Source organism: Symphalangus syndactylus, chromosome 17 (assembly GCF_028878055.3).
Source record: "Symphalangus syndactylus isolate Jambi chromosome 17, NHGRI_mSymSyn1-v2.1_pri, whole genome shotgun sequence".
NCBI classification, from domain to species: Eukaryota; Metazoa; Chordata; class Mammalia; order Primates; family Hylobatidae; genus Symphalangus; species Symphalangus syndactylus.
The window spans coordinates 31,717,203-31,743,705 of record NC_072439.2 but is presented as its reverse complement, the minus strand read 5'-3'; the positions used below and the strand labels follow the sequence as shown (position 1 = coordinate 31,743,705).

At 38.9% G+C, this 26,503-nt stretch overlaps 1 protein-coding gene across 1 annotated transcript in view; it reads left to right on the top strand.

Moving 5' to 3' along the window:
- The window catches only part of LOC134732873 (uncharacterized), a 132,899-nt gene that overhangs the window by 64,889 nt on the left and 41,507 nt on the right, over positions 1 to 26,503 (top strand). The window contains exon 4 of the mRNA XM_063620065.1: positions 8,992 to 9,095. Coding sequence (XP_063476135.1) covers positions 8,992 to 9,095 — 104 coding nt within the window. The remainder of the gene's footprint in view (positions 1 to 8,991; positions 9,096 to 26,503) is intronic.

Genomic DNA, 26,503 nt, shown 5'->3' with positions numbered 1-26,503 from the left:
TCTCTAGAAAGTTCCAAACTTTCCCACATCTTCCTATCTTCTAAACCCTCCAAACTGTTCAAACCTCTGTCCATTACCCCTTTCTAAAGTCATTTCCACTTTTCAGGTGTCTTTATAACAGTGGTTCACTCTGCTGGTACCAATTTTCTATATTAACCAATTTTCACATTGCTATAAAAAGAACTACCTGAAACTAGGTAACTATAAAGAAAAGAGTTCTAACTGACTTACAGTTCCACATAGCTGGTGAGGCCTCAGGAAACTTACAATCATGGCAGAAGCTGAAGGGAAAGCAAGGCACATCTTACATGGTGGCAGGAGAGACAGAGTGAGGGGAGAAGTGCCACACTTTTAAACCATCAGATCTTGTGAGAACTCAGTCAATATCATGAGACCAGCATGAGGGAAATCCACCCCCATGATCCAATCACCTCCCATCAAGTCTCTCCCCTGATATGTGAGGGTCACAATTTGACATGAGATTTGGGCGGGGACACAGAGCCGAAACCATATCAGCATGTATGTGTCATTACGTAGTATGATTTATATTCCACTGGGTATATAACTAATAATGGGATTGCCAGGTCAAATGGTAGTTCCATTTTATTTATTTTTATTTTTTATTATAATTTAAGTTTTAGGGTACATGTGCACAATGTGCAGGTTTGTTACATATGTATACATATGCCATGTTGGTGTGCTGCACCCATTAACTCGTCATTTAACATTAGATATATCTCCTAATGCTATCCCTCCCCCCTCCCCTCACCCCACAACAGGCCCCAGTGTGTGATGTTCCCCTTCCTGTGTCCATGTGTTCTCATTGTTCAATTCCTACCTATGAGCGAGAACATTAGGTTCTTTGAGAAATCTCCAAACTTCTTTCCACAGTGGTTGAACTAATTTGCATTCCCATCAGCAGTGTATAAGTGTTTCCTTTTCCCTGCAACTTTGCCAGCATCTGTTATTTTTTGACTGTTAAATAATGGCCATTTTGACTGGTGTGAGATGGTATCTCATTGTTGTTTTGATTTGCATTTCTCTAATGTTTAGTGATGTGCAACATATTTCAAAATGTTTGTTGGCTGCCCAAATGTCCATCAATGATAGACTGGATTAATAAAATGTGGCACATATACACCATGGAATACTATGCAGCCATAAAAAAGGATGAGTTCATGTCCTTTTTAGGGACATGGATGAAGCTGGAAACCATCATTCTCAGCAAACTATTGCAAGGACAGAAAACCAAACACCACGTGTTCTCACTCATAGGTGGGAATTGAACAATGAGAACACTTGGACACAGGTTGGGGAACATCACACAACAGGGCCTGTTGTGGGGTGGATGGAATGGGGAGGGATAGTATTAGGAGAAATACCTAATGTAAATGATGAGTTAATGGGTGCAGCACACCAACATGTCACATGTATATGTATGTAACAAACCGGCATGTTGTGCATATGTACCCTAGAACTTAAAAGTATAATAATAAAAAGAAAATGTTTGTTGGCTGCTTGTATGTCTTCTTTTGAGAAGTTTCTGTTCATGTCCTTTGCCCACTTTTTAATGGGGTTGTTTTTTGTATGTTGAATTGCTCCTTATAGATTCTGGATGTTAAAACTTTGTCAGATGCAAACTTTGCAAATATTTTCTTCCATTCTGTAGGTTGTCTGTTTACTCTGTTGATAGTTTATTTTGCTATGCAGAAGGTTTATTAGGACTCACTTGTCAATTTTTGTTTTAGTTGCAATTGCTTTTGGTGTCTTTGTTATGGAACTTTGCTAGGGCCTATGTCCACAGTAATATTTGTTAGGATTTCTTCTAGGATTTTTATAACTTTAGGCTTTACATTAAAGTCTTTAATCCATCTCGAGTTGATTTTTTTTTATACAGTGAAAGGAAGGGATCTAGTTTCAGTCTTCTGCATATGGCTAGCCAGTTATCTCAGCATCATTTATTGAATAGGGAATCCTTTCCCCATTGCTTGTTGTTGTTGACTTTGTCAATGATCAGATGGTTGTAGGTGTATGGCTTTATTTCTGGGTTCTCTAACCTGTTCCATTGCTCTATGTGTCTGCTTTTGTACCAATACCATGCTGTTTTGATTACTGTAGCCTTGTAGTATAGTTTGAAGTTGAGTAGTATAATACCTTGACTTTGTTCTTTTTACTTAGGTTTGCTTTGGCTATTCAGGCTCTTTTTTGGTTCTACATACATTTTAGAATAGTTTTTTTTCTGACTCTGTGAAAAATGTCCATTGGTAGTTTCATAGGAATAGCATTGAATCTGTAAATTGTTTTGAGCAGTATGGTCATATATTCTTCCTATACATGATCATGAAATGTCTTCCCATTTGTTTATGGCATCTCCAATTTCTTTCAGTAGTGTTTTGTAATTCTCATTGTAGAGATCTGTCACTTCCCTCGTTAGCTGTATTCCTAGGTATTTTATTTTTTTTGTGGCTATTGTGAATTGGATTACATTCTTGATTTGACTCTCAGCTTAGAAATTGTTGGTGTATAGAAATGCTACTTATTTTTTGTACTTTGATTTTTTGTCCTGAGACTTTGAGGAATTTGTTTATCAGATTTAGGAGCCTTTGGGCAGAGACTATGGAGTTTTCTAGGTATAGATTCGTATCATCTGTGAAGAGAGATAGTTTGACTTCCTGTCTTCCTATTTAGATGTCTTTTATTTCTTTCTCTTTCCTGATTGCTCTGGCTAGGACTTTCAGAACTGTGTTGAATAGGAGTGTTGGGAGTGGGCATCTTTATCTGTTCCAGTTCTCAAGGGGAATGCTTCTAGCTTTTGCCTGTTCAGTATGATGTTGGCTGTGGGTTTGTCATAGATGGCCTTTATTATTTTGAGGTATGTTCCTTTGATGTCTAATTTGTTGACAGTTTTTATCTTGAAGGGATGTTGAATTTTATCAAAGGCCTTTCCTTTGTCTATTGAGGTGATCGCGTGGTTTTTGTTTTTAGTTCTGTTTAGGTGATGAATCACATTTATTGATTTGCATATGTTGAACCAACTTTGCATCCCAGGGATAAAGCCTACTTGATCATGGTGGATTATCTTTTTAATGAGCTGCTGGATTTGTCTTGGCTGTATTTTTTTTTAAAATTTTTATTATACTTTAAGTTCTAGGGTACATGTCCACAATGTGCAGGTTTGTTACATATGTATACATGTGCCATGATGGTGTGCTGCACCCATTAACTCGTCATTTACATTAGGTATATCTCCTAATGCTATCCCTCCCCCCTCCCCCCACCCCATGACAGGCCCCAGTGTGTGATGTTCCCCTTCCTGGGTCCAAGTGTTCTCATTGTTCAATTCCCACCTATGAGTAAGAACATGCAGTGTTTGGTTTTTTGTCTCTGCAATAGTTTGCTGAGAATGATGGTTTCCAGCTTCATCCATGTCTCTACAAAGGACATGAACTCATCCTTTTGTAGGGGATTTGGCAATATTTTGTTGAGGATTTTTGCATCTATGTTCATCAGGGGTGTTGGCCTAAAGTTTTTGAAAATTTTTTTGTCTCTGCCGGGTTTTGGTTTCAGAATGATGTTGGTTTCATAGAATGAGTTACAGAGGAGTCCCTCCTCCTAAATTTTTTTTTTTTTGGAATAGTTTAAATACGATTGATGCAGTTCTTGTTTATATGCCTGGTAGAGTTTGGCTGTGAGTCTGTCTTGTCCAGGGCTTTTTCTGGTTGGTAGGCTTTTTATTACTGATTCAGTTTTGAAACTCATTATTGGTATGTTCAGGGTATTAACTTATTCCTGGTTCAATCTTGGGAGGTTGTATGTTTCCAGGAATTTGTCCACTTCTAGGTTTCCTAGTTTGTGTGCATAGAGGTGTTTGTAATAGTCTCTGAGGGTTTCTTGTATTTCTATGGGGTTGGTAGTAATGTCCCCTTTGTCATTTCTGATTCTGTTTATTTGGATATTCCTTTTTTTAATTAGTTTAGCTAGCAGTCTATCTATCTTATTTATTCTTTAGAAGAACCACTTTTGATTTTATTGATCTTTTGTATGGTTTTTCACATCTCTGTTTTGTTCAGTTCAGGTCTGATTTTGGTTATTTCCTGACTTCTGCTAGTTTTGGGGTTGGTTTGTCAGCTCCTTATTTTTGAAGTTCCTCTAGGTGTGATGTTAGGTTGTAAATTTGAGATTTTTCTAACTTTTTGATGTGGGCATTTAGCACCACAAACTTTCCTCTTAACACTGCTTCAACTGTTCCAGGCATTCTGGTATGCTGTATCTTTGTTTATATTAATTTCCAAGAATTTCTTGATTTCTGCCTTAACTTCATTATTTACCCAAAAGTCATTCAGAACCAGATTGTTTAATTTCCATGTAATTTTATGGTTTTGAGAAATCTTCTTGGTATTCATTCTGTTTTTATTGTGCTGTGCTCTAAGAGTGTGGTTGGTGTGATTTTGGTTTTCAAAACGTTGTTGAGAATTGCTTTATGGCTGGGCATGTGGTCAGTTTTAGAATATGTACCACGTTTAGATGAAAAGAATGTATATTCTTTTACTGTTGGGTTGAGTGTTCCATAATCTGTTAGGTCCATTTGGTCAAGTGTCAAGTTTAGGTACCAAATATCTTTGTCAGCTTTCTGCCTCGATGATCCACCTAATACTGCCAGTGGGTTGTGGAAGTCTCCTGATATTATTGTGTGGTTATCTAAGTGTCTTCAAATCTCTTCTAAGAAGTTGTTTTATGAATCTGGGTGCTCCAGTATTGGCTGCATATATATTTGGGACAGTTAAGTCTTCTTGTTGAATTGAACTCTTTATCATTATGTAATGCCCTTCGTTATTCCTTTTGATTGTCATTAAAATCTGTTTTGTCTGAAATAAGAATAGCAACTCCTATTCTTTTGTGTTTCCATTTGGTTGAGAAATTTTACTCCACCCATTTACTTTGAGCCTATGGGTGTCATTGCATGTGAGATGAGTCTCTTGACAGTATATATTTGGGTCCTGCTTCTTTATCCAGCATCTCACTCTGTGCATTTTAAGTGGGGTGTTTAGCCCATTTATATTCAAGGTTAATATTGATATGTGTGGATTTTATCCTGTCATCGTGTTGTTATATACTTGTGTATTTTTGTGGTGGCCAGTAATGTTCTTTCCTATGTTTGACATGACCTTAAAGATCTCTTGTAAGACAAGTTTGGTGGTAATGAATTCTCTTAGCATTTGCTTGCCTGTAAAGGATTTTATTTCTCCTTTGCTTATGACGCTTAGTTTGACTGGATATAAAATTCTTGGTTGGAATTTTTTTTCCTCTTAGGCTGCGAAAATAGGCCCTCAATCTCTTCTGGCTTGTAGGGTTCTGCTGAAAGGTCTAATATTACCCTGATGGAGTTCCCTTTGCAGGTGAAAGCCTCTTCCCTCTGGCTGGCTTTACTATTTTTTCTTTTGCATTGACCCTGGAGAATCTGATGACTATATCTCCTGGGGATGGTAATCTTATGTGGTATCTCATAGGGGTTTTCTGAATTTCCTGAGTTTGAATGTTGACTTCTGTAGCAAGGCTGGTGATATTTTCATGGGTGGTATTCTCAAATATGTTTTCCAAGTTGCTTGTTCTCTCTTTCTCTCTTTTTGGGACGCCAATGAGTTATAGGTTTGGTCTGTTTATATAATTCTTTATTTCTCAGAGGTTTTGTTCGTTTTTAAAACTTCTTTGTTCATTATTGTTGCCTGACTGAATTTATTTGAAAAACTGGTCTTTGAGCTCTGAGATTCTTTCCTCAAATTGGTGTATTCTGCTGTTAATAGTTCTGATTATATTATAAAATTATTGTAATAAGTTTTTCAGCTCTATCAGATCAGTTTGGTTCTTTCTTAAAATGGCTGTTTAATCTTTCAGCTCTTGAATCATTTTACTGGATTCCTTAGATTCCTTGGATTGGTTTCATCTTTCTTCTGAATCTCAGTGCTCTTAATTGCCATCCAGATTCTGAATTCTATGTCTGTCATTTCAGCCATTTGAGTCTGGTAAAGAGCCATTATTGGGGAGCTAGTGAAGTCATTTGGAGGTAAGAAGACACTCTAGTTTTCTAGCTTTTAGAGTTTCAGAGTTTTGTGCCTTAAAAAAAAATCTATATGTTTGGGCTGATGTTTCTTTAATCTTTAAAGTTGCTGTTTTTTTGGATGGGGCTTTTTGCTTTCATATTCTTTGATGCAATTGAGGGTTTGATGGTAATATAAGTTGAGTTTAGCTGACTGGCTTTGTTTCTGGATGATTTCAGGGGGCCAAGGCTCAGCTCAGCATTCTTGTACTATGTGCTGTGACCCTGGGGGTCTGAGACTAGGTCCATGGCTTTGTTCTCTGTCCCCTTGAGGTTAAGCACCTACAGCACTGCAGGGGCTGAGATATTCCTGGCCTTCTTGTAACAACACTCTGATTGGGGAAGGTGCTGGCAAAAGTACTTTGTCAGGGCAGTGACAGCACAGCCTGTGCTTACATACACATGCCAGCAATAGCAGGGTGGTTGTGTGGTAGGGTCTGCACCCATGCACTAGTGGCAGTGGTGTGGTGGGGTCCCCATGTACATGTCAGTAGCAGTAGGTTGATGGGATTTGCGTGTGCACACATGTACCATCAAAGCAGTAGGGGGAGGCTGAGAGTGAGTGCGTGTTGGCAAAGTAGTGGTGGTGGGGGTGGCTGCGGGTATGTGTGTGCTGGTGGGAGCCCATCTGCAGAAGCTCTCTAATGGTTAGACAAGATCTGCCTGCAAAAGAGTTATAGCAGTGACCACTGGGACGCACCCTGGTGGGGCATCTTGAGGCTGCACTACAAGTGGGTGCAGCCAGGCAGGGCCCCTGGAAGAAGCCAGCAGATAGAGGGGTGCTTAGATCAGACTGGCCCCATCTCATGGGCAAGATAGCTCTGTTCTGTCCAAATCTGACAGTTAACAAAGGCCAAATCCACGTAGAAGAGCCTGATGAGCCTTGGGGATATGTGTCCCTGGCCATGCTCCACTGCAACCATTCCTATGCCAAACTCTCTGGGCTCCATGCAGGCTGGAGTCCTGTTCCTGCCAACTCTCCAGGAAGCTCTTCCTGCCAGCTCAAATGTCCGTGGAGGTCATAGGGTCTCCTGCAGCTAGGCTTCTGGAAGTCTGTGGCTAGACTGGGCCACTCCACACCTGTTTTACTCACCCTTTCCCCAGGAGCCACTCAGGGCCAGGAATGAATCCTGGTGCTCAGCAACCCTTTGCAAGGTTCTCAGCTTCCTCCTGCTTCAGCCCAGGGTTTGCATACTCCCTCTGTTCACTCTCGATGCCTACCTTCTGAAGACCAGCTCAAAGTGTGATGTTCTTCTTGCTGGTCTGATCTCACTGGGAGAAGTTCTTACTGGCTATGTCTAGTCAAGCTATCTTGGCCCACATGTCAGATGTCAGTAAATGCTTTCACTTGCATCTCTCATAAGTTCTTTTTTTTTTTTTTCTGAGATGCAGTCTCGCTGTGTTGCCCAGGCTGGAGCACAGTGGCACGATCTCGGCTCACTGCAACCTCCACCTCCCGGGTTCATGCCATTCTCCTGCCTCAGCCTCCCCAGTAGCTGGGACTACAGGCGCCCACCACCACACCTGGCTAATTTTTTCTATTTTTTAGTAGAGAAGGGGTTTCACTGTGTTAGCCAGGATGGTCTTGAACTCCTGACCTTGTGATCTGCCCACCTTGGCCTCCCAAAGTACTGTAAAACTTAACCATTATGCCATTATCACACCTAGAAAAATGAACAACAATTTCTTAGTGTTGTCTGATACCCAGTCCATGTTCAACTTGTCCCTATGTCTTTTCAGTTGGTTCATTTGAAATAGGATCTAAACAAGGACCAAAATCACATTTGATTATTATGTCTCTTAAATTTCTTTTAATCAATAGCAGTTTCTCCTTTTCTTTTCTTTATAGCGTTTATATGTGTTTTAGTATTTTATAGCACTGACATGTTTCAATCCACTGCAGTTATTGTTCTTTTTGATTTTCTTTAAGGCTAATACAAGCCCCCTCAAGTTGGTCATATTTCCCTTTGACATGAACTCATGGATGATTGAAAGCTTCCTTTCAAAATGATGTCCCAGACCCATCTTGCTGCATTTTCCTCTCTAGATTCAGAATAAGTCATTTATTTAAGGAGCCCTTTTCTTTTTAGTGGGAAATGGTATATAGATGCCACAACCTGGTGCTAGGAGTGTTCACTGCTACTGTAATACATTTCAAAGTTTATTTTACAGCTTGCTCAATAAGGTAGCAAATAAAAATAGCTGGATGCTCCATCCATAATTCAGTCCAATCTGACATATTGTAATATATGTTATATGAATAGGGACCATGGGGTGGAGTTTCTGCAGTGACAGGAGATCTTTAAGATGGGTTACCACTATGTTACATTGTAGACAGAATTCATAGAAGTCAGATTCTAGTCATGGCTAAATCTAGGCAAAATTGAAGTAGACATTATTCTTTTGTCTTTTCCCAGTTTCCTTATCTATGCTTTTCCCCCTTTCCTGAGTCTTCAACTCTGCTTGCTCAGGGTTTGCAGATGCTAATTTATTTCTTCTCTCTTAGGAAAAAAGCTCATTCACATTTGCGTTGTTACTGATGACCATCCAAGGGAAACAGTATGTTGTAGGGGAAAAGAGCAAGAGTTTTAAGGCAGATAAAACAGGGTTTCAATCCTGTCTCTGCTTGTTGCAGTTTATAAAAAGAATGCCTGGATTGAGATTGCCGAACCCCAAATAATGTGTCACTAATGGAGAACTTTCAGGCCCTGGGAAGGAAGATATTTCTGGGTTGAGGACACTTTTCACATGTCTCTCAAATTCTTCATTTAATCATTTAATTTTATGTTTGGCAAGAAAATAAGAGCTCTTTACAAAGTTTTATCACATAAAAGAAAACATATTTGTAGGTGTTGAAAACAAAACAAACCCTTACAAATCTCTCCTCATGTTGACAGGCATTACTATGCTTTTGTAGAAAGACTTTCAGAAAATGGAAAACCATACATCCTGTACATCCAGGGCTTAAAGCAGACAGGACAGACTTTTTTTTGGCACTGGAGTAAGTATGTCAAGTATGGCCATATTTGCATATGCTGTATTTTAAAATCATGTTTTAAAATGTCTCATATATTCTGAATCTGGCAAGTGGAAGGCAAGGAGGTCACCTGTACAGCTGGTGCAGGTAATAGAATTCCCATCAGGCACGTTTTGAAGCTCCAAAGTAATGTGACAAACGGAGCACTCCATCTGTTGGGAGCCCATTGAGATGAGCACCAGCTCCATAGACACTTTAATATGGGTAGAATATTTCGAGGGCAACCATTTATATTAAGTATCTTTAATTTCATTTACTTTCTGTGTAATTATTCTAGAAGTAGTCACAACTATGAACTGTACAGAAGCACATGTGCTGGCAAGAATATATAATATTTCTGTCTTAATGATACTACCTGAAGAAAAATAATGGAAACATATTTCAACACAAGACACTTTATAAATCATGCATTATTAAAAACTGTTTAATCAAAGCTTGGTGGTAGTTTACTCATAATATTCAAAATGACCGTGAACAACTACATGAAGAATATTTAAGATAAGAAAATATAATAAACATTCTCTAAAACATGTCATCATCTTAAACGCTTTGGGTCATTAAAGAAAAAACATAGGTAACTAAACAGAAAAATTCTTTTTAGTGAATTATTAAATATAATACATAACTGGATCTGGGTTTTCTCAGAAGAAGGGGCAGGCAAAAATATTTGATCTGAGTATAGGTGTTAGTATAGGTGAGATCACTGCAACTTCTACTAATAATTAACAGTTTCAATATTTGTAGTGAACTCTGGTAGCCCTCATTTGGGAGCAGCAGTACTCAATCAAGATATGTCCTCTGTGAGGTGTGTCACAAGTGATTTATTATTAATAACAGTTACCAAAGTTTTAAAATGAATTACTTGTTAGAAATTATAGCAAATTCAAAGTGATCTGCATGATGAGGTCATCCAAGGACATGGGTCTCTTTGGCACTTCTGTGAGTCTTCAAAGATGCGAGTGAGTTAGAGTAGGGGAAATTGTACACAACCTGCAGCATGTAATGTCTGTACCAAAGCCCTTAATCGTGGTGCTACTCATGAATGCCATTCATCACACATGTTGCAGTGGGTATAATAAGATTGGGAGCTGCCAAATACCTGATATGCAAAGGTTGATTATGGTGCTAGAGATCCCTCGGGGGCTGGCCTGATAACCACCCTGCTTCTTGCTTAGCTCTTCATAATAAGGGATGATGCTTAATGTTTCCAGAGGCCAGTGTTTCTGTTATTGTCTTTTAATTAAATGTCCTTCTGCAACACTTGTGTGAAGAATGCTCACAAAGGAGAGCTCCTGCTTGGCCAGGAATGTATATTTTCCTGGATTATGGAGTCGGGGTCCAAGAAAAGCAAAATGTAACATCATTAGACAAAAGTAAAAAATAAAGCAGTGAGAAGCAATAATGGGCTCTTTATTGAGCTCTTTTTATGATTGATAATATTACATATTATTAAGTGCTGTAAACACACATTAATTGTTTCAACACTCCTCTGAAATAGGTATTATTGTCTCCATTTTTCCGATGGGGTAACTGAGCCTCAGAGAGGCTTGCTCAGGATCCCAGCCAGTGAGTGGCAGAACCAGTTTGAAACCCATGACTTTGTGACAGTAATGGCCATAGTCATGTCTGTTATGCTGTATTGTTGCAAAGTAAGAGAAGTTCCCACACTCCATGAGTGTAACTATCACTATCTATTGATAGTTCCAAAGATATAACAAAAATTGTCATTCTGTAATAACATTGACTTATGCTTAAAAAAACCTATTATGGATTTCAAAACTTTTTAAAGTTCTGGAAGAAAGACAGTCAGGAACTTTACAAATTATTGGTTTATAGATCATACATTCAGTCTTCACAAAGTCCTAATTAGGCTTTCAGTATAGGGGACATTTTGAGGAACAAGAGATAAGTCACGAGTTTGACCTCCAAAGATCAAGTTGTGGAGGTTTCATGTATGATATATTTATGTGTGGAAATAACTTGGAACATCAAGCCACAAGTTGAGCTTTCCTTCTCTTGTGACCATCCACCTATGTATTACCCAAGTCCAGACCAAGTGGCAGTTTGCCAAGTGTGAGCCAAAATGAGTGTGGTCCCAGAAGAACTGGTTCATCTTCCTCTGGTCTGGAGGGGAAATACAAAGCCAGCAAAGAGGCTTCTTTGAGACAGTAGAGTCCATGGAGTGTTACATTAGACACCTGGTCCCTTACCCTTTCTCCTTTCTGCAGGGAGTATGGAGGGTACTCGACCTGTTCTCTCTGCAAGCCCCACCAGCCCAAGGGGTTCCAGGAGAGTGTTCCACGGGGTTAAAAGGGTGATTCTAGAACATGGGGCTGCACCTACTTCTTGCCAGGGGCTCTCAAAAAGACTGGGGGCTGACAGTTTCACAGTACAATAGCTGAGTGGGAAACAACTGTGGAGTGGTGGAGCTGAGAGAGCTGGAGAGAGTGTGTGGCTCCCACCACATGGCATGGCAAGGATACCTGAGTTTTCTGCGGGTTCAGAACCACCTTCAGAGTTAGTGGGTCAGTGGCTGGTTTGCAATCCTGCCATTTCCCCCAGGATGTAGAGTCAGCAGGAAGGAAGAGAAAAATGCTGGAAAACAGATTTGGATGACATTGACTGTGATAGTAATTTCTAAACTAGATTAGAAAGCACCACTGGAAAGGCTTCAAGATAACTAACTAGAGGCACCTGGTACTGGCCTACCCCACAAAGAAGAACCAAAATAGTGAGCAGATAATCACACTTCAAATAGATCATCTATGAGAGAATGCTGGAATTCAGCAAAGAAGTGACAGGAAACACCTAAAGCAAGGAAGGAGAGGGAAGTGAGGCAGCCTGCTCAGTTGGGATCAGATGGGAGCCTGGGAGAGGGTTCCCAATGCAGGTAAAGTGAGAGACCCACAGGACTCCACATTCCAACCATGGACTTTCTTTCTTTCTTTCTTTTTTTTTTTTTTTGAGATGGAATCTTGCTCTGTCACCCAGGCTGGAGTGCAGTGGTGCGATCTCAGTTCACTGCAACCTCTGCCACTGAGGTTCAAGTGATTCTTCTGCCCCAGTCTCCTGAGTAGCTGGGACTACAGGTGCATGCCACCACTATTTTTTTTTTTTTTTAGTAGAGACGGGGTTTCACCATATTGGTCAGGCTGGTCTTAAACTCCTGACCTCATGATCCGCTGGCCTCAGCCTTCCAAAGTACTAGGATTACAGGTGTGAGCCACCGTGCCTGGCCCATGGACTTTCTAATACTAGAAGTCCTACCTAGAGCAATTAAACAAGATAAATAAATAAGAGGCATCCGAAGTGGAAAGGAAGAATAATCCAAATTATCTTTGTTTGCAGATGATATGATTTTAGATATGATCTCAGGTATCGTATCATCTGCAAAACTAAAAAAAACCTAAAGAAAAAAATCTAGGAAAATCTAAAGACTCTACCAAAAAACTATTAGAACTGATAAACAAATTTAGTGCAGTTTCAGGATACAAAATCAACATACAAAAATCAGTAGCATTTCTTTATGTCAACAGCAAGCAGTCTGAAAAAGAAACCAAGAAAATAATCCCATTTACAGTAGCTACAAGTGGAACTAAATTCTTAGGAATAAACTTAACCAAAGCAATGAAACATCTCTACAATGAAAACTATGAAACATTGATGAAAGAAATTGAAGAGGGCACAAAAAAATGGAAAGATATTCCATGTTTGTGAATTGGAAGAATCAATATTGTCAAAATGTTCATACTAACCAAAGCAATCTACAGATTCAATGAAATGTCTGTCAGAATACCAATGACATTCTTCACAGAAATAGAAAAAATTCCTAAAATCTATATGGAACCACAAAATACCCAGAATAGCCAAAGCAATCCTGAGCAAAAATAACAAGGCTGGAAGCATCACATTACCTGACTTCAAATTATACTACAAAGCAGTAGTAACCAAAACAGCATTGTATGGACATAAAAATAGAAACATAGACCAATGGAACAGAATAGAGAACCTAGAAATAAATTCATACATTTACAATCAACTCATTTTTGACAAAAGTGCTAAGAACAAACATTGGGAAAAGGACAGTCTCTTCAACAAATGGTGCTGGGAAAACTGGAGGTGCATATGCAGAAGAATGAAACTGGATCCCTCTCTCTTGCCATATACAAAAGTGAAATAAAAATGGATTGAAGACTTAAATCTAAGACCTCAAACTATGAAATGTCTAAAAGAAAACATTGGAGAAATACTCCAGGACATTGGTCTGGGTGAAGATTTCTTGAGTAAGACCTCGAAAGCACAGGCAAACAAAACAAAAATGGACAAACAGGTCACATCAAGCTAAAAAGTTTCTGTACAGCAAAGGAATCAACTAACAAAGTGAAAAGCTAATACACAGAATGGATGAGAATATTTGCAAGCCACCTGTCTGACAAAGATTAATAACCAGGATATATAAGGAACTTAAACAACTCAATAGCAAAATCTGAATAGGCATTTCTCAGAAGAAGACATACAAATGGTCAACAGGTGTATGAAAATCTCCACATCACTAATCCTCAGGAAAATGCAAATTAAAACTATAGTGAGATATCATCTCACCCCAATTAAGATGACTTTTATCCAAAAGACAGGCAATAATGAATGCTGGTGAGGATGTGGAGAAGGGGGAATCCTTCCATACTGTTGGAGGGCATGTAAATTAGTACATCCACAATGGAGAAGAGTATGAAGGTTCCTCAAAAAAACTAAAAAGAACTGACACAGAATCCAGCAATCCCACTGCTGGGTGTATATCTAAAAGAAAGGAAATCAGTATATTAAAGAGATGTCTGCATCCTCATGTTTATTGCAGCACTATTTACAACAGCCAAGATATGGAGTCAACTTAAGTATCCATCAACAGATGAATGGATGAAGAAAATGTGGTATATACACACAATGGAATATTATTCAGCCATTAAAAGAATGAGATCCTATCATTTGCAACAATATGGATGGAACTTAAGGACATTATATTAAGCAAAATAATCCAGGCACAGAAAGACAAATACTGCATGTTCTTGCTCATATGTGAGAGCTCAAAAAGTGGATCTCATTGAGGTAGAGAGTTGATTGATAGTTACTAGAGGCTGGGAAGGGGAGATGAGAAGAGGTTGGCTAATGGGTATAAAAATATGGTTGGCTAGGAGGAAAAAGATCTAGTGTTTTGTAGCACAGTAGGGCAACTATAGTTAGTAATAATTTATTGTATATTTAAAAAATAACTTAAAGAGTAGAACTGGAGTGTTCCTATCAAAGAAATGATAAATGCTTGTGGCTGGGCATGGTGGCTCATACCTCTAATCCCAGCACTTTGGGAGGCCAAGGTGGGCAGATCATTTGAGGTCAGGAGTTCGAGACTAGCCTGAAAAACATGGTGAAACCCTGTCTCTACTAAAAGTACAAAATAATTAACTGGGTGTGGTTGCCCATGTCTGTAGTTCCAGCTACTCAGGAGGCTGAGGCAGGAGAATTTCTTGAACTCGGGAGATGGAACTTGCAGTGAGCCAAGATCGCACCACTGCACTCCAGCCTGGGTGATAGAATGAAACTCCATCTGAATAAAAAAAAAAAAGAAAGAAATGCTAAATGCTTGAGATGATGGATACCCCAATTACTCTGATTTGACAGTTATACATTGTATGCTTGTATCAAAATATCATTTATATTCTGTAAATATGTACAACTATTATGTATTCATAATAGTTAAAAATAAAAAATTAAAATCATATTAAGTATCTTAGACCACAATGGAGTAAAACTAAGAACCAATAATAAGAAGAACTTTGGAAACTGTACAAATACATGGAAATTAAACAACATGCTCCTGAATGACCACTGGTCAAGGAAGAAATTAAGGAGGAAATAAAAAATTTAAACATGTGAAAATCAAAATACAACATACCAAGACCTGTGGGATATAGCCAAAGCAGTGCTAAGAGGAAAGTTTATAGCAATAAATGCTTTCATCAGAAAAGTAGAAAGATTTCAAATAGATAATCTAATGCACCCCAAGGAACTAGAAAACTGAGAAGAAACCAAATCCCAATTTAGTAGAAGGAAAGAAATAATAAAGTTCAGATAAGAAGTAAACAAAACAGAGACTAAAACCAAATAAGAGTCAACAAAATGAAAAATTGTTTGAAAAGATAAACAAAATTGATAAACTGCTAGCTAGACTAACCAAACAAAAAGAGATAAGACCCAAATACAATCAGAAATGAAAAAGGAGTCGTTTCAACTGACACCAAAGAAATATAAATGATCACTAGATAATATTATGAACAACTACACTAACAAACTGGAAAACTGAGAGGAAATTGATAAATTCCTGAACACATATAACCTGCCAAGATTAACTGAGGAAGACATAGAAAATCTGAACAGACCAATAATGTGTAATGGGATTGAATCAGTAATCAAAAGTCTCCCAACAAAGAAAAGTCCTGGACAGGAAGGATTTACTGCTGAATTCTACCAAACTTTCAAAAAAGAACTAACACTAATTTTCCTCAAACTATTCCAAAAAATTGAAGAGAAGGGAATTCTCCCTAACCCATTCTATGAGGTGAGCATTTACCCTTATACGAAAACCAGGCAAAGACTCAACAACAACAACAACAACAACAACAAAAGAGAAAACTACAGGCCAATATCCCTGATGAACAGAGACCCCAAAACCCTCAACAGAATACTAACAAATTGAAACCAATAGCACATCAAAAAGGTAGTATATCATGATCAAGTGGGAGTTATCCTAGAGATGCATGAATGGTTCAATATACAGAAATAAATAAACATGATACATCACATCAAAAGATGAAGGACAAAAATCATATGATAACCTCAGTAGATGCAGAAAAAGCATTTGATAAAATTAACCCTTTATGACAAAAATGCTCAACAAACTAGACATAGAAGGAACATACCTCAACATACTAAAGGCCATATGTGACAAACCCACAGCTAATATTTTATGGAATGGAGAAAAGCTGATAGCCTTTCCTCTAAGAACAGGAATAACTTTTATCACTCCTATTCAACATAGTCTAGAAGCCCTAGCCAGAGCAATCAAGCAAGAGGAAGAAATAAAAGGCATCTAAACTGGAAAAGAGGAAGTCAAATTGTCCTTCTTTGCCCTCTTTGCACATGATATGATCTTATATATAGAAAAACCTTAAGACTCTCCCAAAAAACTCTTAGATTCGATACATTTGGTGAAACTGTAGAATACAAAATCAACAAACAAAAATGAGTAGCATTTCTATACACTAATAATGAACTGGCTGAGAAAGAAATCAAGAAGGCAATCCCATTTACAATAGCTACAAAAATACATAGAAATAGCAGTTCCAAGATGGCCAAATAGGAACAGCTCCAGTCTACAGCTCCCAGTGTGAGCGATGCAAAAGACAGGTGATTTCTGCATTTCCAACTGAGTTACTGGGTTCATCTCACTGGGGCTTGTCAGACAGTGGGTGCAGGACAGTGGGTGCAGCCCACCAAGTATGAGCTGAAGCAGGATGAGGCATTGCCTCACCCGGGAAGCACAAGTGGTCAGGGAATTCTCTTTCCTAGCCAAGGGAAGCTGTGACAGATGGCACCTGGAAAATCGGGTCACTCCCACCCTAATACTGTGCTTTTCCAACAGTCTTGCAAATGGCACACCAGGAGATTATATCCCATGCCTGGCTTGGAAGGTCCCATGCCCACGGAGCCTCACTTATTGCTAGCACAGCTGTCTGCAAGGTGGCAGAGAGGCTGGGGGAGGGGCTTCCGCCATTGCTGAGGCTTAAGTAAGTAAACAAAGCTACCAGGAAGCTCGAACTGGGTGGAGTCCACTGCAGCTCAAGGAGGCCTGCCTGCCTCTGTAGACTCCACCTCTAGGGGCAGGGCATAGCCAAACAAAAGGCAGCAGAAACCTCTGCAGACTTAAACGTCCCTGTCTGACAGCTTTGCAGAGTAATGGTTCTCCCAGCACAGAGTTTGATATCTGAGAATGGTCAGACTGCCTCCTCAAGTGGGTCCTTGACCCCCAAGTAGCCTAAATGGGAGAAACCCCCAAGTAGGGGCAGACTGACACCTCACACGGCTGGGTACCCCTTTGAGATGAGGCTTCCAGAGGAATGATCAGGCAGCAACATTTGCTGTACAGCAGTATTCGCTGTTCAGCAATATTCGCTGTTCTGCAGCCTCTGCTGCTGATACCCAGGCAAACAGTGTCTGAAGCAGACCTCCAGCAAACTCCAACAGACATGCAGCTGAGGGTCCTGATTGTTAGAAGGAAAACTAACAAACAGAAAGGACATCCACACCAAAACCCCATCTGTACGTCATCATCATCAAATACCAAAGGTAGACAAAAGCACAAAGATGGGGAAAAAACAGAGCATAAAAGCTGAACATTCTAAAAATCAGAGCACCTCTCCCCCTCCAAAGGAATGCATCTCCTTGCCAGCAATGGAACAAAGCTGGACGGAAAATGACTTTGATGAGCTGAGACAAGAAGGCTTCAGATGATCGAACTTCTCTGAGCTAAAAAAGGAAGTTCGAACCCATCGCAAAGAAGCTAAAAACCTTGAAAAAAGTTTAGACGAATGGCTAACTAGAGTAACTGGTGTAGAGGAGTCCTTAAATGACCTGATGGAGCTGAAAACCATGGCAAGAGAACTATGTGATGAATGTACAAGCTTCAGTAGCCGATTTGATCAACTAGAAGAAAGGATATCAGTGATTGAAGATCAAAAGAATGAAATGAAGCATGAAGAGAAGTTTAGAGAGAAAAGAGTAAAAAGAAATGAACAAAGCCTCCAAGAAGTATGGGACTATGGGAAAAGACCAAACCTACGTCTGGTTGGTATACCTGAAAGTATTGGGGAGAATGGAACCAAGTTGGAAAACACTCTGCAGGATATTATCCAGGAGAACTTCCCCAACCTAGCAAGGCAGGCCAACATTCAAATTCAGGAAATACAGAGAATGCCACAAAGACACTCCTCGAGAAGAGCAAATCCAAGACACATAATTGTCAGATTCACCAAAGTTGAAATGAAGGAAAAGATGTTAAGGGCAGCCAGAGAGAAAGGTCGGGTTACCCACAAAGGGAAACTCATCAGACTAAGAGTGGATCTCTCAGCAGAAACTCTACAAGCCAGAAGAGAGTGGGGGCCAATATTCAACATTCTTAAAGAAAAGAATTTTCAACCCAGAATTTCATATCCAGCCAAACTAAGCTTCATAAGTGAAGGAGAAATAAAATCCTTTACAGACAAGCAAATGCTGAGAGATTTTGTCACCACCAGGCCTGCCCTACAAGAGCTCCTGAAGGAAGCACTAAACATGGAAAGGAAAAACCGGTACCAGCCATTGCAAAAACATGCCAAATTGTAAAGACCGTCAATGCTAGGAAGAAACTGCATCAATGAATGAGCAAAGTAACCAGCTAACATCATAATGACAGGACCAAATTCACACATAACAATATTAACCTTAAATGTAAATGGGCTAAGTGCTGCAATTAAAAGACACAGACTGGCAAATTGGATAAAGACTCAAAACCCATCAGTGTGCTGTATTCAGGAGACCCATCTCATGTGCAGAGACACACATAGTCTCAAAATAAAGGGATGGAGGAAGATCTACCAAGCAAATGGAAAACAAAAAAAAAAGGCAGGGGTTGCAATCCGAGTCTCTGACAAAACAGACTAAACCAACAAAGATCAAAAGAGACAAAGAAGGCCATTACATAATGGTAAAGGGATCAACTCAACAAGAAGAGCTAACTATCCTAAATATATATGCACCCAATACAGGAGCACCCAGATTCATAAAGCAAGTCCTTAGACACCTACAAAGAGACTTAGACTCCCACACAATAATAATGGGAGACTTTGACACCCCACTGTCAACATTAGACAGATCCACGAGACAGAAAGTTAACAAGGATATCCAGGAATTGAACTCAGCTCTGCACCAAGTGGATGTAATAGACATCTACTGAACTCTCCACCCCAAATCAACAGAATATATATTCTTCTCAGCACCACGTCGCACTTATTCCAAAATTGACCACATAGTTGGAAGTAAAGCACTCCTCAGCAAATGTAAAAGAACAGAAATTATAACAAACTGTCTCTCAGACCACAGTTCAATAAACTAGAACTCAGGATTAAGAAACTCACTCAAAACCACTCAACTACATGGAAACTGAACAACCTGCTCCTGAATGACTACTGGGTACATAACGAAATGAAGGCAGAAAGAAAGACGTTCTTTGAAATCAATGAGAACAAAGGCACAACATACCAGGATCTCTGGGACACATTTAAAGCAGGGTATAGAGGGAAAATTATAGCACTAAATGCCCACAAGAGAAAGCAGGAGAGATCTAAAATTGACACCCTAACATCACAATTACAAGAACTAGAGAAGCAAGAGCAAACACATTCAAAAGCTAGCAGAAGGCAAGAAATAACTAAGATCAGAGCAGAACTGAAGGAAATAGAGACACAAAAAAACCTTCAAAAAACCAATGAATCCAGGAGCTGGTTTTTTGAAAACATGAACAAAATTGATAGACTGCTAGCAAGACTAATAAAGAAGAAAAGACAGAAGAATCAAATAGATGCAATAAAAAATGTAAAGGGGATATCACCACTGATCCCACAGAAATACAAACTACCATCAGAGAATACTATAAACACCTCTACACAAATAAACTGGAAAATCTGGGAGAAATGGATAAATTCCTCAACACATACACCCTCCCAAGACTAAACCAGGAAGAAGCTGAATCCCTGAATAGACCAATAACAGGCTCTGAAATTGAGGCAATAATTAGTAGCCTACCAACCAAAAAAAGTCCAGGACCAGACAGATTCACAGCAGAATTCTACCAGGGGTACAAGGAGGAGCTGGTACCATTCCTTCTGAAACTATTCCAATTGATAGAAAAAGAGGGAATCCTCCCTAACTCATTTTATGAGGCCAGCATCATCCTGATACCAAAGCCTGGCAGAGACACAACAAAAAAAGAGAATTTTAGGCGAATATCCCTGATGAACATCGATGAAAATATCCTCAATAAAGTACTGGCAAACCGAATCCAGCAGCACATCAAAAAGCTTATCCACCATGATCAAGTGGGCTTCATCCCCAGGATGCAAGGCTGGTTCAACATATGCAAATCAATAAACGTAATCCAGCATATAAAGAGAACCAATGACAAAAACCACATGACTATCTCAATAGATGCCGAAAAGACTTTTGACAAAATTCAACAACCTTTCATGCTAAAAACTCTCAATAAATTTGGTATTGATGGGACGTATCTGAAAATAATAAGAGCTATTTATGATAAACCCACAGCCAATATCATACTGAATGGGCAAAAACTGGAAGCATTCCCTTTGAAAACTGGCACAAGACAGGGATGCCCTCTCTCACCACTCCTATTCAACATAGTGTTGGAAGTTCTGTCCAGGACAATCAAGCAGGAGAAAGAAATAAAGGGTATTCAATTAGGAAATGAGGAAGTCAAATTGTCCCTGTTTGCGGATGACATGATTGTATATATAGAAAACCCCATCATCTCAGGCCAAAATCTCCTTAAGCTGATAAGCAACTTCAGCAAAGTCTCAGGATACAAAATCAATGTACAAAAATCACAAGCATTCTTATACACCAATAACAGATAAACAGAGAGCCAAATCATGAGTGAACTCCTATTCACAATTGCTTCAAAGAGAATAAAATACCTAGGAATCCAACTTACAAGGGATGTGAAGGACCTCTTCAAGGAGAACTACAAACCACTGCTCAATGAAATAAAAGAGGACACAAACAAATGGAAGAACATTCCATGCTCATGGATAGGAAGAATCAATATCATGAAAATGGCCATACTGCCCAAGGTAATTTATAGATTCAATGCCATTCCCATCAAGCTACCAATGACTTTCTTCACAGAATTGGAAAAAACTACTTTAAAGTTCACATGGAACCAAAAAAGAGCCCACATTGCCAAGTCAATCCTAAGCCAAAAGAACAAAGCTGGAGGCATCACGCTACCTGACTTCAAACTATACTGCAAGGCTACAGTAACCAAAACAGCATGGTACTGGTACCAAAACAGAGATATAGATCAATGGAACAGAACAGAGCCCTCAGAAATAATACCACACATCTACAACCATCTGATCTTTGACAAACTTGACAAAAACAAGCAATGGGGAAAGGATTCCTATTTAATAAATGGTGCTGGGAAAACTGGCTAGCCATATGTAGAAAGCTGAAACTGGATCCCTTCCTTACACGTTATACAAAAATCAATTCAAGGTGGATTAAAGACTTAAATGTTAGACATAAAACCATAAAAACCCTAGAAGAAAAGCTAGGCAATACCATTCAGGACATAGGCATGGGCAAGGACTTCATGTCTAAAACACCAAAAGCAATGGCAACAAAAGCCAAAATTGACAAATGGGATCTAATTAAAGAGCTCCTGTACAGCAAAACAAACTACCATCAGAGTGAACAGGCAACCTACAGAATGAGAGAAAATTTTTGCAATCTACTCATCTGACAAAGGGCTAATATCCAGAATCTACAAAGTACTCAAACAAACTTACAAGAAAAATACAAACAGCCCCATCAAAAAATGGGCGAAGGATATGAACAGACAATTCTCAAAAGAAGACATTTATGCAGCCAACAGACACATGAAAAAATGGTCATCATCACTGGCCATCAGAGAAATGCAAATCAAAATCACAATGAGATACCATCTCACACCAGTTAGAATGGCAATCATTAAAAAGTCAGGAAACAACAGGTGCTGGAGAGGATGTGGAGAAATAGGAACACTTTTACACTGTTGGTGGGACTGTAAAGTAGTCCAACCATTGTGGAAGACAGTGTGGTGATTCCTCAAGGATCTAGAACTAGAAATACCATTTGACCCAGCCATCCCATTACTGGGTATATACCCAAAGGATTATAAATCATGCTGCTATGAAGACACATGCACACGTATGTTCATTGTGGCACTATTCTCAATAGCAAAGACTTGGAACCAACGAAAATGTCCATCAGTGATAGACTGGATTAAGAAAATGTGGCACATATACACCATGGAATAGTATGCAGCCATAAAACAGGATGAACTCATGTCCTTTGTAGGGACATGGTTGAAGCTGGAAACCATCATTCTCGGCAAAATATCACAAGGACAAAAAAACCAAACACTGCGTGTTGTCACTCATAGGTGGGAATTGAACAATAAGAACACTTGGACACAGGGAGGGGAACATCACACACCGGGGCCTGTTGTGGGGTGGGGGGAGGGGGCAGGGACAGCATTAGGGCATGTACCTAATGTAAATGACGAGTTAATGGGTGTAGCACACCAACATGGCACATGTATACATATGTAACAAACCTGCATGTTGTGCACATGTACCCTAGAACTTAAAGTATAACAAAAAAAAAAAAAAGAAGGAAGTCCTGGAAAGGGCCCAAATTTCCCTTTGCAATCTCCACCACGGTACTTATCTATATTTTCAGTCCTTAATTAAATCTGCTTTCCTCTGTGCTTTTCATTCACCATTTAGTAAAAATGAAAACCTTTCTTAATAAATTTCAGAGATGGGAGATTAAATTACTTACATAAATGCTAATAAGGCAATGGAAATTTTTACTAAATTTTTTTCTTGTAAATACATGATATGGCATCAATATAAGTAAGTATGAATGAGTTTATTGGGCTAACCTGGGTACCTACCTGCATTTATAATACCATTTTTATGAGCAAATGCGTTCTATCTTCAAGCAAACAGACTTGCAAGCTGATTTCTGGAAATCTAGTTTTCGAAAGTTGAACACTGTTTAATTCAATAAAAATATTCTAATGAGAATAAAAGCTAGACAGAGGCATAATAATGCTTTTCCTAATTTTTCTACCTTTCTTTTAGTTACCTTTTTAGTTATGTGAATAGTCTACAGCAAAATAGCTAAGAGAGGTTAAAGTAGAAGTTAGCTGGTCATTCTGGCATAAGTGAAAACATAGAACTTAGAGTGTACCTTTGCTTAAAGTCAGTTTTCTTTCAGGAATTCATTTAAATATTGTGATAATAGAGACCATGGGAGAAAATATGAAAAAACTCGAACAAGAAAATAATCTTTAAAGAAAATTTGAGAACCTTCATTTCCAAACTTTTGTAAGTAGTTTTTACAAAAGACATGCCCGTTAAACTTTGCCAGGCCACTGTCAGTAGTGGATACTACATGATTAAATCCACCACATGGCATTTCTTATGCTACATGAGTTATGGGATGCAGAATGACAGAATTTATGCAACCTTATGAAACATGCCAGCACAATGTAACACTTAAGCTAAGATATTTTAATGACCCAATTTGTTCAGACTGCTTGAGGATAAAAAGTGATTTCACAGGATTTGCTACTATTAATCACAGCAGCTTCTAGTATTTAGTACACAGTGGGCAGGTGTTTTCAGGATTATACTAATAGCAAGAAAAATAACAGAATGTATTTTAATAGTCAAATTATAATGACAGACAATTAATGTAACATTTTAAATTAGTATAAAAGGCCAAGGTTAGCACAGTATAAAGTATATAATTAATGTATTAAATGCAGATGAAATAATCTTAATTCATTTAGCAATTACTCATTCTGCTTGCAATAAGTAACAGATTCAGACACAACTTAACTGGAAGAAAATAAAAGGCATTGTTGCTTAACTCCTGGTGTCTAGGAAGGAGGGAGAATACACTATATTTTAAGAGACCTCTGAAAAAAGTTCATTTACAAAAATGCCAGGACTCAGGTTTATTATTATTCTCCTGGGGCACACATTTTGAAATGATATTTTCACACAAGGTAGAATCTGAAATTTGAATCCTGTCAGAGCCACAAAATGAGGAAAGTCCAGTTCTCACAGAGAATAACATTTAAATATTAAATGTCTATGTCCAAGGCAGAGATGACAAGAATAAAAATGACTCAATTTCAAGTAAAATATCTGTCCTCTTTGTTTTTTAAACTGGGTCAAATTGGCATTTTTTGTTCAGTTTGGCCTGAAAGAATAAGAAATAAATATGATAAGAGTTTGCAACTGTAATGTTTACATAGTTAAAAGATTCTCAATGTCACTGAAGGCTCTCCTTTGCGTGGAAGCTTAGGATTGTTATTTATAGGCTGTGAAACCAAAATGAATGGTCCATCAGTCAAACTGGAAGCTTAGTGCAGTGGAAAAAAACAAAGATTTGATTGACTGAATTTTTCACTTTGCAACAAATTGTTTCGGTGTCAGAGAGGTCTTATAGTCATTGCTGTTTCGTTCTTCTCTTCATTTTTAGGATTGATGTCTTACACATGTCAGTCACTGGATATCCTGAAGAGCTTCAGCCTTATGGGCCTTCTGTTTCCTTAAATATTTAGATAAAAATAGCCAGAGTCCCCACATCCTTTGTGTTAAGAGTATTTGAGGAGCACACAATAAACAGCCTCTTTTTTTTTTTAACTTAAGTTCTAAATTAGCGGAAAAAAAAATGCAAGTGATTGTAATCAAGTGTACATTCAAATGATTGCTGACAGAGGCCAAAATGTCACCCAGAAAGAGGTCCAGGTTGCTGTGCGAAGTGCTCTGCTATATTACCTAGCCCATCCAATGGTGCTCGAAGTGTCTGAATAGATCGGGATATGTTTGGAGACTGTGGCAGGCTGCTCCAGGTGAATTACAGTGCCTGTCTTTAGAATTTTGGAGCAAAGCTCTACCATCCTTTTTAGATGGCTATTCTTTGAGAAACTGCTTATGGATTGCTCCTTGGCCTTGGCAGAGACTCAACACTTGGTCATGGGCCACCAAATGAACAGGAGCTGTGGACAATAAACTGGGTGTTTTTGGCCCTCTCAAAAAAATAAAAATGTTGCGTATGCAATACAGCTTAAGTAGGTCCTGAAGGCATGAGTAAGTTGCTTGGCAAGTTGCCCAGATGCCCCTCATCATGTTATGTTGCCTCCTGTCTCTTAACCCACATAGTCAGCCCTCCAAATCTGAGGGTTCTGCATTATAGTCAACCAACTGAGAATTGAAAACTATTTTGAAAAAAAAAAGAAATAATAATACAATAATAAAAGTCTTACAAAGAAAGATATAGCAACTATTTACACAGCATTTACATTGTATTAGTTATTATAAGTAATCTGGAGATATTTAAAGTATATGGGAGGATGTGCAAAAGTTGTGTGCAAATACTATTCTATTTTATGTAATTGACTTCCACATCTGTGAATTTTGGTATTTGAAGGGCTCCTAGAACAAATCCCCCATGGATATCTAAGGACAAATATATATGGCTTATGAGGGGGTTCCGTATGGCAAATATTGACTGAGGAAGGAAACAATTCAGGCCTGGTTTATAGATTGGTATGCTAGGCTGGCACATCCTAAAAATGGATAGCTCAGCACTACTGCCCCACTCTGGGGTGGCTTTGAACTATGGTAGTGAAGGGAGCTCCTATTGTTGGACAGTACTTCCAGGAGTACACCTACTTATTAATTTTTCCTGGAAGAGGAGATGGCCCCAGGTACAGCCTTATACTGGCAGACAGTGGCTAATGGTTTGACTAGATGGTTCATGTTATGGACTGACTGTTTGCATCCCCCCAAGAAAGAACACAACTAGACAACTGGTGACAAGGAGGTGTGTGGATAGATCTTTCTGAATGGGCATAGAGAGTGAAGACCTTTGTTCCATGTGATTGCTCATCAAAGAGCAACCTCAGTAAAAGAGGATTTTAATAATCAGATGAACAAGATGCCCTGCTCTGTGGACATCAAGCAGGCTTTCTCTGCAGCCATTCCATCCATGACCAATGGACTCATGAAAAAGTGGCCATGGCAGCAGGGGTAGAAGTTACATATGGACTCAGCAACATGGACTTCCACTCACTAAGGCTGATCTGTCTATAGTCACTGTTGAATGCCCAACCTGCCAACATCAGAGTTCAACTTTGAGCCGCTGACATGGTACCATTTCCCAGCAGGCTGAAATAGCCACCTGGTGGTAGGTTGATTGCACTGGACCACATCCATCTTAGAAGAGGCAGTGCTTTGTTCTCATTGAAAGAGACATTTACTCTAAATATGGATTTGTTTTCCTTGCCCTCAAGGCTTTTGTCAAAATCACCATCTGTGGACTTACATAGTATGATTCACATCAAGGTATTCTTATAACACTGCTTCTGACCAAGGAACTTACTTAACAGCAATTGTGGACTCATGCTGATGGAATCTACTGATATC